The following is an 11661-nucleotide window of genomic DNA, read 5'->3' on the forward strand; positions in this document are numbered from 1 at the left end:
AATTCAATGCATCCAAATTGATTCCCCACCTGATTTTGATGCGTTTGAATTTATTCTCACCCAAATCGTTACTAGTAGCCGAAGTGGGTTAAGCTCGTCGTATTGAACCATCATACGACTGTTCAAGAGGTGTACGACATGGATTTGCATATTGTTCTCAACTTTACCTGCGTGTAAAGCCTCATGATAATGTCGTCGAGACGCTAATCGGAGTTGATACGAGCAGGCTGTGGATGCAAAGAAGTCGGAACTAAACTGGGTTTAAAATTATCGGCGGTGAAGAAGATGACCCGTACCGGCTTTGCAAGGATTTAGGGAACAAATGTTGCGTTCAGCAGCGGTCGTGGGAGAAATTTATTGTGATTCGAGATTGGTCATGGCGGCATTAATCTACCCCAAGGTGACACAGATAATGGTTATCGTCATGTCTCGTTGCTCGGTTTGTTCTCATCGTCATCAATGTCAACGTTAATGGGGCCCGATTAGTTCGCCATCACTGTTTCCGAATACCTAGCCATCAAACCGCGTTGGACGTGGTCGACGGTGAAGTAGATCCAGCCGATGTCCAATTTGGTGGCGCCATGTGGTGGGGAGTCCACCGGATTAACTTTGTACTACCGTCGTGCATTTAGGGGTGATGGCGATGTGTTTGTGTAGATGTGTGTATATATATATATATGTTTGTGCGTGTATTGACTAGGGGAGGGGAACAGTGGTGGGTTGTTTAGGTTGGACGCGAATCTGCTCTAGTGCACCTCTAACTGGACAGATCCAGTGCAGATCCCACCTCAGCCCATTTGCCACATCATTATCCAGTCAGCATTTACACAATAAAGTTACTGATATACTATTTTCATTTACTACATGTACGAATACCTCATACACTTATACTAATACACCATATACTTATACATTATATGTATAAGAATACATGATTTACAATACAATTTAATTTTTTTTTGGTTAAAAATTACCTTTAACTTTACCTTTGGGTAAAATTACAGAACCCTAATCTCACTCCTATATTCTCCTCTTCATCTTCGTCACGTCGTCTGAACCTTCCACTATTCTTTTTCCTTCTAATTCCTGTCCTCTCTTTTTCGTCTTAGTCTGAACTTCAAAATTTCAAAATTTAATGGCTAGGTTAAAATCTATAGCGAGGAAGAAAATGAATAAACGTACGTTCCAGGTACCTAAGAAGAAGAAGTCAATTTTTACCAATGATGTAAGAACATAAAACGTCTCACATGAAGGACAAACCTCATGTGAATGACGAAGCAATGTTGGTATTTCTGGTGGTGAGCAGGATTTGGTGAACCGGCCTCCCACAGTATTCTTAATGTATAGGTAAACATTGATTATGTATCGATTTGTTTTAGGGTTTAGAAATTTATTTCAGATTTTAAGGTTTGGAATGGTGAAATTGAGTTTTGGAAGTTAATTTTTTTAACATGTTAGGAAAATATTATGATGGTATATGTAATTGATACATGATACATGTTTTAAAAAGTTGTGATAATAATAATTTGTTATCTCCGAATATGAAATCTTCCTACATATACTGAAAGTGTTTGTGGTTGTTATTATTAATTTAGGAATTGTGAGATTGAGTTGTGGAAATTAATTTTTTTTAAGTTGTTAGGTTAATATGTTGATGCAATATAAATGATAAGTTAATTTCATACATGATACATGTTTAGATAAGTTGTGAGCATAATAAATTGATATGTCCAAGTTTTGTATTGTATTGCGTTACAAATAGTAGGTGATGAAATATGCAAATCTTCCTACATATATGTTGAAAGTATTTGCGGTTCTTATTATTAATTTATGAATTGTGAAACTGAGTTGGGGAAGTTAATTGTTTTAACGTGTTAGAAAAATATGTTGATGCAATATGCAATTCATACATGATACATGTAAAAATAAGTTATGATAATATGTAATGCATACATGAAGGGCACTGCATTTGAAAGTACCAGAAAGAGCACTCAAAACATGACAGGTTACCGAAGGTAGTGATGCATGCGGTGCACAAATCTGCTAGACAGACATGGAATGCAGTGTCTGCTGCTGATAAAGAGCCATGGATCAGGGAGTGTACAAGACCAAAGGAAGAGTACGACAAGCTTCCTGAAGAAAGAAATGCCCAAAAAAAAAAAGGGTAATTAAATTTTGATGTAAATATTTTATTTGATGACGAAACCCAGAATGTATGCATGATGTGTTATAATCATATGTTTTTGAAACAGAAGAAAAAGGAAAAGATCAATCTGACCCAAGGTACCAGGCACAGATGCTCTCTTTCCAAGTTCCGCGAAGTAGTGTCACAGCTTGATGAGGAAAAGATAAAGGCTGTTGAGGAGCTTGGATTTGGAAAATTACTGGAACTTAAATGTCCTTTTTTTGTCCCAGGAGTTCTGTATGTATTTAATAAAAAATTTTGACTCTGAAAAATGTTGTATAAAAGTTGAGGACATAGGCTTTATACTCATCCATTTAGCTGATATCTACTCGATCCTTGGCATACCATTTAGTGTTCCAAAAGTGCCGAAAAATAATCACTTTCTTGATTCTAAGTGGATAGATGAAGGTGGTTACAAGGAAACTGGTGGAATGCACCAAGATGTATTGTTAGAGCAGGTTTTAACGGTAAAGGGAGTGGATGAATTCAAGCAAGCGTTTGTGCTCTTTACTTGCAGTACTGTACTCAGTCCCACTAGTCGTAATAATTGTCATTGGGGCTTGTTGAAAACTGTGGATGATGTGAATGCAATTAGCAGTTACAACTGGTGTGGATATGTCCGTGATTGTTTGGTGAGAACCCTGGAACCATCTGCAGACGGTTAATTATTGATATTTTAAATCAGCTGTTTTATTTGATGCGTTGTGATACGCAATATCGAGCTTATCCTGAGGGAGATATTAAAAGCTTTGGTTTTTGGACATCATAGGTTGTACGATCACGCATCAGATGGGAGATGGGTAATGGAGGTTTTGGACATGGACAGGTATATTTACGAATAGTATTTTGTATTGTTGAAAGTAGTTATATATATATATATATATATATATATATATATATTCTAATTTGATGATAGACTAGTGTTATCTAAATATGGAATGGAAATAGTTGATTCCTCTGAAGCCGAAAACATGTAGCAGTAGCAGCAGTGGTAATGATGTGCCGACCGAAGATGGTTTCGGCCCTTCTTTAAATACGGATTTTGATGATTATCATTTTTCTGACTCGGATGTGGAGGTAATTGTGCTGTAAAATACATTTTTTCTATTTACATGATTTGTTTGAAAAAGTTATGTGAACTAATTGTCCTTATTTTACGCAGACTTGCATAAGTAAAGTGCGAATGGACATACAAATGGTTGAATTGAATCTAATAAAATCCAAAAAAAGTCTATAAAAAATGTTGTCTACCTTCAAGAAGCGGGACATGCGAAAAAAAGCAAGACTGTCAAGGGACAACAAAGAGAAGAATGATGGGTTGGGAGGGCAACCAAGTGATGCAGATGGTAATGATGATGATGGTGACCGTGTTGAGGAATCAGGTGGGGATGAAGAAGTTGAGGATGACGAAGTTGAAAATGAAAAAAGTGAGGATGAAGAATTTGAGGATGAAGAAAGTGATGGTGAGAATGAGAAAACTGATGATGAAGAAAGTGATAGAGACTCTGCCGATGGCAATGAGGCCAATAAGGAAGGTGAGGATGAAGAAAATGATGGAGAGTCTGGCAATGGCAATGAAAGAAGCGAAGGTGAAGAAAGTGATTAAAGAAGTGAGGAAGAGTGTAAAGATGATGATGAGCAGGAGCATGGTGAAAAGAATGAGAGCTGTTCTAGTCCAACTCACAGTCTTTTGCTAAGTGCCGAGGAAAATAATGAGTTGAATGCTGCTGTTACGGCCACTTGTTGAGACAGTGAGTTAAGTTCGGACCACATTGAGTTAACAAAGAATGAAGGACTTGTAAAGGTTGTAAGGGGGAAGAGGAAATTAAAGCGCTGTGGATATACTTACGCTCCCTATATAAAGAAAAACAATAAAATGGTTTGTCTCACCAAGGAGCGGAAAATGCTGTTGACATATATGGGAAAGTTTGATGGAGATAGTTCGTAAGTTTTTTAATGCACACTTGTTATCTTCTGTATTACGTATGTTTGCGTATAAATAATTATTGCATGTGTTTATATGTAATGTGTGAGTATGATACTTAATTTACAAGCGTCGTTGTTAATTGTCTCTTCAGTGAAATAATCGTTTCTATGTTTGGTCGCATTATAAGTCGTTATCAGATTCAAAGTGTATTCCATGATAAGTGGTTTTCCGATGATGTGAGTTTAATGAATTTCGTACATTACTATTGCATAGTTGTGGTTGTTAATGGTATAAAAATTGAATGTATCTAAATGAAATGTATTTATTTAAAGGTGATTAATTTCTTTGGGAATATACTAAACATGGAGGAAGGACCTGGGGGGGAAAAGTACTACTTTAGTAGTAGAGCGGTACAATTCATTATTGATTTTAATCTGATGAAGATAAAGACCAAAGCTGGACGCTGGCCTGTCCTACAACAAGTCTGGTCAAAATACCACAAGGATTCTGAGATGAGTTTTCTTCCACATTCCATGCAAGCGCAGATGATGAGTATGTCTTTTATTTATTGGATATAAATTTTTAAACCTTAATTTTTGTATGATTAACTTTATGCTGACCTTGGTGCAGTTATTATTCCCGTCATGCATAGACGGGCATTGGTTATTGTTTGTGGTAAATCGTCGCAAGCGAATAATGGATTGCATTTGTTCAAAGGGAGACCCTATACATGTATTTCCTATCTTAATTTGTTGGTACGTATATAGAGTTTCAGTTGATATAAAGAATTTTTACTGGCAATATATTTAAAAAAAAGTTGCTTTGAACAACAGAAAGAGTTTGCTGGGATTGTGTTGAGTGAAAATTTGACAAAATATCATACGTACATACCAATTAAAATACCCGAGCAACCTGTTAGGTATGTATAATTGAATGTGTCTTTCATGTAAAGATGAGGTTTTACGGTTTTGACAGGTTAGTTGTAAACCAATTGTAAAACAGTTGATCGATTTGACTTGTTTTCATATTTTCGTTTCAGCGAATCATGTGGACTTTATGTGATGAGGTTTATGGAGACGTGGAATGGGGAATGTTTTTATCATGAATTTGAACATGTAAGTAAATATGTTGATAAGTTAATGGTACAATATATTTAAAGTAATTTAATTGATACTTACATTTATTCATATAATATTGATAATATTATAGGAAGACACGAAAGTAATGCGTTTTGAGACGCTACTGTAATTGATTGATGACGATAAGAATGAAAGAAGACATGATTTGTACTCGCTGGCGGCATCTCTTCCATCAATGAATATAAAACAAAAAACCAATATTTGTTCATATGTTACCATTGATGGCAGTATAACATTAATCAGAATTAGGTAGTTACCATTGATTTGTATTTGTGATGTTAGTTGGTAAAAATATGTTATAAATAAAATAATGTCTGTTCATTTATTAATATAAATTTTATGTTATAAATGTGTTCGTACAGTACATGAAAAATATTTGTGATGTTAGTTAGTAATACACTGTGATGTATGGCCAAATCAGATAAAAATGTGTTTGTGATGGTATATGCATGTAACAGTTGACGTATAGTGAGAAATGTCATTATAAAACATTTGTTTGTATCACAATTAAATAAATTAGATAAATGAATTGAATTATTTATATGACTGTTATGTTTTAAATATGTTTCAACACTATATGAAATGTATTTGTGATGTTAATTTATAAAACACTATGATGTAGGCGAATTCAGAAAAATGTATAATATTATTTATATAAATGTTATAAATGTGTTCATGCAACAGATGAAAAATATTTGTGATGTTAGTTACTAATACACTATGATGTATGCCAAATCAGATAAAAACGTGTTTGTGGTGACATATGTATGTAACAGTTGACATATAGTGAGATTATAAAACATTTGTTTGTATGACAATTAAATAAATCAAATAAATGCATTGAATTATTTATATGACTGTTATGTTATAAATATGTTTCTACACTATATGAAATGTATTTGTGATGCTAATTTATAAAACACTATGATGTAGGCAAAATCATGAAAATGTATAATATTATTTACATAAATGTTATGTTATAAATGTGTTCATACAGTAGATAAAATATATTTTTGATTTTAGTTATTAATACACTATGATGTATGACAAATCAGATAAAAACGTGTTTGTGATGGTATATGCATGTAACAGTAGACATATAGTGAGATTACAAAACATTTATTTGTATGACAATTAAATAAATCTGATAAATGCATTGAATTATTTATATGACTGTTATGTTATAAATATGTTTCTACACTACATGAAATATCTTTGTGATGTTAATTTATAAAACACCATGATGTAGGCGAAATCAGAAAATGTATAATATTATTTATATAAATCTTATGTTTTAAATGTGTTCATACAATAGATGAAAAATATTTGTGATGTTACTTACTAATATATTATGATGTAAATAAGAAAAAAACATGCAAAAAGATAACCGCCACTGTAATGCGATCTGAGACTTTATTTATGCAATTACATAACATATCACCCCAGTATAAAAGTAGTATTCTAAATAAGATATCATTTATGCAGCAAGGTGAGGAGAAGTAAAAAAACCGTCAATCCAAGGAAGACCATTGCTGTAAAAAAGAAGATAAAGAAAGCTTTTGCAATTGATAAATATAGATTAAGAAGATCAGTATCTAGAGCAGGAGCAGAAGTAGTTGCATGATCAACTGGGTTTTAAATAGGTGCTGGTGAATCCACCCACACAAAAAAAGAACAACGTCTTGCTGCACAATTGAAGAATCGCCTCCCTAGATTTTCTCTTGTCTGCGAAACATGCAACAGACTCAATTCTCCACAGAAACATTTTGGGTGTGCCATTCAACCTTACGACGTATTCTATTGTTGTTGGATTGAGCCATTGAAGACCTATGTCAGAAAGATATATACCACCCAACAAAAAAAAGATTAAGGTAGGAGTTGGAAAATAAGTGTCTGTATTGGTGTGCATATGTGTGTGTGTATATATATATATATATAAACGTGCCTCTGTCAGTGTTGTAACGGCTCCAGGCCTTCACAAACGTAACGATTGTATTTCAACGGTCAAGAATTTTAAAATTGAAAATTATACTATTATTCATAAATACAATATTATAATTATATTGTTTTATAAATACGAATATCTAGTTAGGTGGTTAAGCTATGTTTGGCTATAATATAAGTGGTAAATTGTTAAGTTTTTTCTATATATATGAAAACAATTCTACAGTGCCTCCCTCAATTTTGTAGTTCCTAAAATTTTATCTTTATTTTATCTTTTACTCTTCCAATTCTTTAAATTTCCTTAATAGGTAAAGTCAAAATTTCCTGAATAGATAAAGTAAAAATTTCCTTAATTAATAGCCTGATATTTCACAATTACGGTTGGGTTTGTGTTGTAAAATATGAACCCTTATATAATTAGGGTTAGGTTTGGATTTAATTGCTAGCAACTCGAACCCCGTATTCTAAAATTATTCAGAAAATATATTATTATTTTCAAATACATTATATGTACCTAATGTTCAAAATATACAAAAAGTGTTTACATCTTATTATGTACGTTAAATTATTTTTCAAAATAAAATAATATCACTATATTTCATAATCCCAAGTTCATACTAAATAATATTATAAATCATTATATTTATTGAAATAAAAAATAGTGTAAAAAGGTAATATAAATCGGATGTTATAAATTTGTTCCTACATTATATGAATTCTATTTGTGATGTTAGTTAGTATAATAATATGATATTTTTTTATCTTAGTTACTTGTAACAAATACATATATGTAATACATAAAACAATATATAGTACAAAAAGTACATATTTCACATTTCATATTTCATGCAATACGTATGAAAGTAAGTTCCTTATAGGAACTACAAAAGGCTTGCAAAATACATGGATCTATATATGACATAACAAAAGACTTGAACTGTTGGCTCCCTTCTACGCATCATCTGGGTTTTGACCTTCATTTGGAGAGGATATGGGAGATAGAGGAATGAGCTCGTTCATGAGGGCATAATCGTGCTCGTTTTCCAGGTCTGCTAAGCGACGTTCCACCCAGCGTAGTTCTTTCTCCATTATCTACATCTTCTTGATGACACGGGTTAGCTTACCCATGATAATATTTGGAAAGCTAGGATGGTTCATATCAAACTCATCAGTTTCATCTATGCTTGTTTGAGGTTGGAGGACTGGTGGTGGAGGAGATGGGTTAGGTTTCCTTTCCATATTCGTTGTGCTTGTGGTTAGACAAAGTGTGGATAGTTTGGTTTTATATGGTGAAAATTTAACTACCATATCTGACCATACATAAATGTATTTAGAGATGCATCAGAGAGGTTTGTGTGGCAAAAGGAGAGATGTAGTGGCATTCAATTAGTTGTTCAGCAAAACAGAGAGAAAATGCTGCATTCAATTAGTTGTTCGGCAAAATAGAAATGCAGCAGCATTGCATTAATAACTAAGATATTTATGTAAAACAAGTTTACTTAATGAAATTGTTGGGTATAAATGAAAATTTAATGGTGCCTAACTATTAATTTTTATTCAGTTTACTGAATATATCCAAGGCAACTTTTTGCAACCCAAGAAATCCAAGGCAGCTTCTTGCAACCCGAGAAGTTGGTGAGTTTTCGTTTCTTAACTATATTTTTTTTAATCTTAACTGTGTATATATAATTTATACTTTGCAGTCTGACCACTGAACTATTCAGTTTTGTGTACTTACTTTTCAGACTGCATTGGCGGCATGGTTTCCATTATTGTTCATTATGGTCGGCATATTGATGAAATTAGAAATGTGAACCTAGAAAATTATGGTTACCTGAAATTTTTAGAAGATTTGTGTGAACTGTCATTCATTCGTGCTATTCCACATTCTTTTGCTATAAACGTATCTGCTTCTATACTTGCGACACTTGACACAATGGTGGTCAGCAGCGATTCGGATATGGCGAGGATGTTTGAATTGCATTATGGCGGCTGTAGAATGATCATTGTTTTCTTTGAAACACAGTGAATGGGTTATCCATTAGCTAGCTGTTTTTTATCCATCTACTACTGTGACTTGAAAGGTTAGAGGTGGATGGATGAAATAACTTTTATAAGTGTTTTGTGATTTTTCATGGTTTTGTTGTAATATTTTATTTATGTTACGTAGTTGTGACACATGTTTAAAACATATATAAAGTTGTGACATATGTTATGTGATGTGGGAATGGATCCTCTCCAAGGAAATTTCTCTCTTAGCATCTCCAAGGATTTAATCCTACTGTTTTTATAGCGCCACATCACCAACTTATCATGCCATCATTAATTTACCAAACTTATTTAATTAACTAATAAATATGGTATCTTTTGGACTAACATTTTCAGGATAACAATTACTATTAAACTTCCTTCTTTTGATTTCCCTCTACTATCAATGGTTTCAATGGTTTATAAGTATAAAAATTTACATTTAAAGCATATATGTATATATATGTGTGTGTATATATATAATATATATTTATATAAGGTTAGTGTGAATGAATTCATACCTTAACTATATATATATGTGTGTGTGTGTGTGTGTGTGTGTGTGTGTGTGTGAAGTTAAAAAGGGGTAATGGGACCGCTGAAAAAAAGGAAGAAAGGATGGGAACAATTCACATATGGATAATTGTTTATACAAACACAAATACACATGTACGTATATAGGTTGAGGTAGGATGGTAAGAAAGGCTAATAAAAAGACTTAAAATGATTGTTTTCCTTGAAAAGATTATTTTTAAAATATTATTAAATAATTAAAATAAGTAATTAATACAAAATAAAAATAACCAAATACAAGAGAAAATGAATTGAAATAATTGTGCATCATTGTGCATTTGCAACTTAGAGTTCATACAAAAATACAATGGAAACAGAAATTAAAACAGAAGTACCCAAATGTCCATACAGAAATTAAATAACAATTACAAATATTAATGAATAAAATCCATTGTGATGTGGTGAAAGTCCACTGCGTGTTACCCAATACAGAACTATCCAAATAATCATTCTATGTGATGTGGCGAAAGACGACCTTGCAAAACCATGATATTTAAATCACACTAACAACGATTACAATTGATGACATCCTCGTTAAGGATCCAACAATGTCAATCAATATGGTTGCCTTTGGGACAACATTTTGGAACATGCGTAAAGAATGACCGATTGCAGGAAGAAATCCTCTGAATAATTGTTAACATTTTTCTACGGGCAAATTTGATAGAAGGGTTCAGTATTGAATTTGTCCTTAACAAGGTTAACAAATTAATCCCCGCATCTTTGTCTGCTTCATTGGAAAACAATAATGCAATCCACATAGGATAGAGGGACGCGTAACCATTTCTACGGAGGAAAGCCAACCCTATTTTTTCATTGTAAACAATCTAATCAACATATGCAAATTTTTTTGAATGTTAGACCTTACAAAGTGTAATGCGTAAAAGAGTACACATGATCTTAGTAAACATACCATTCCCCTAATGAACTTTGCAACATGATCCCTAGATTGAAAACATTGTTTCAGGTACATACGTATTGCTGGGATACTTTCATCTGGCCCATTACGTGCAAGTAATTCAATTGTTGCATCGTATCACTGTAAACCCGTCATCCATGGTCCAGTGCCCAGTTATGTCGTTTCCCTGCATTTTAAATATGAAGAACACCCATATTCCTCACTTTAGTAATGTAGACCCATAACCCGATAATGCATGTAAATTGTAAAGTATAAACTGAAACATAACTCACCATGCATGCTTCTTCACACTGTTTGTAAAAGCTATAGCCTCAACTCGTCTAACCACATCATCAATCTCAGTCTGTAGAACAGAATCCATGGTTTTCGAATACATGCAGTGACTGAATATGGCAATATAAATAGAGGCATAAATTTACCGTTTAGCCTAGGGCAGTTAAAAGTCAAAACGTTTCAATATAACAACGGTTAGAAGGGTAAGATGGAAGTTCCCACGTCTCGATCATTAATACATTTTTTTAAAGTTCATTTATGTTGTCGAAGTGTACATATGTACATTATAAAATAAAAATTTCTCTCAATGGTAAATTTTCTTTTGACTTCTGTTACGAAATCATTCCTACTGTACATATAAAATTAATTACGACAAAACATATGAAATCGTTTTGATGTTATTCCCAGTAATTTAATTGGAAAATAACTATTACAATAAAGGTATAACTCTAGAAATAATATTTATTGTCACGTCTTGGCCATTAATACGTTTTTTTAAAGTTCATTTATGTTGTCGAAGTATACACGTATACATTATAAAATAAAATTTTGTCTGAACGGTAAATTTTGTTTTAACTTCTGTTACGAAATCATTCCAACTGTACATATAAATTAATTACGACAAAACATATGAAATCGTTTTGATGTTATTCCCAGTAATTTAATGGAAAAT

At 32.8% G+C, this 11661-nt stretch overlaps 1 protein-coding gene across 1 annotated transcript; it reads left to right on the forward strand.

The window, feature by feature from the left end:
- The first annotated feature begins 3452 nt into the window (after positions 1-3452).
- Positions 3453-3791, forward strand: LOC132282275 (uncharacterized). The gene has a single exon (XM_059783885.1). It carries the CDS (start codon positions 3453-3455, stop codon positions 3789-3791), a length of 339 nt encoding a protein of 112 aa, XP_059639868.1.
- The last annotated feature ends 7870 nt before the right edge of the window (positions 3792-11661 follow it).

The sequence above is a fragment of the Cornus florida genome, unplaced genomic scaffold (assembly GCF_030987335.1).
Source record: "Cornus florida cultivar Cherokee Brave unplaced genomic scaffold, ASM3098733v1 CherokeeBrave_3.0.0_Hap2_Chr11, whole genome shotgun sequence".
Lineage (NCBI taxonomy): Eukaryota > Viridiplantae > Streptophyta > Magnoliopsida > Cornales > Cornaceae > Cornus > Cornus florida.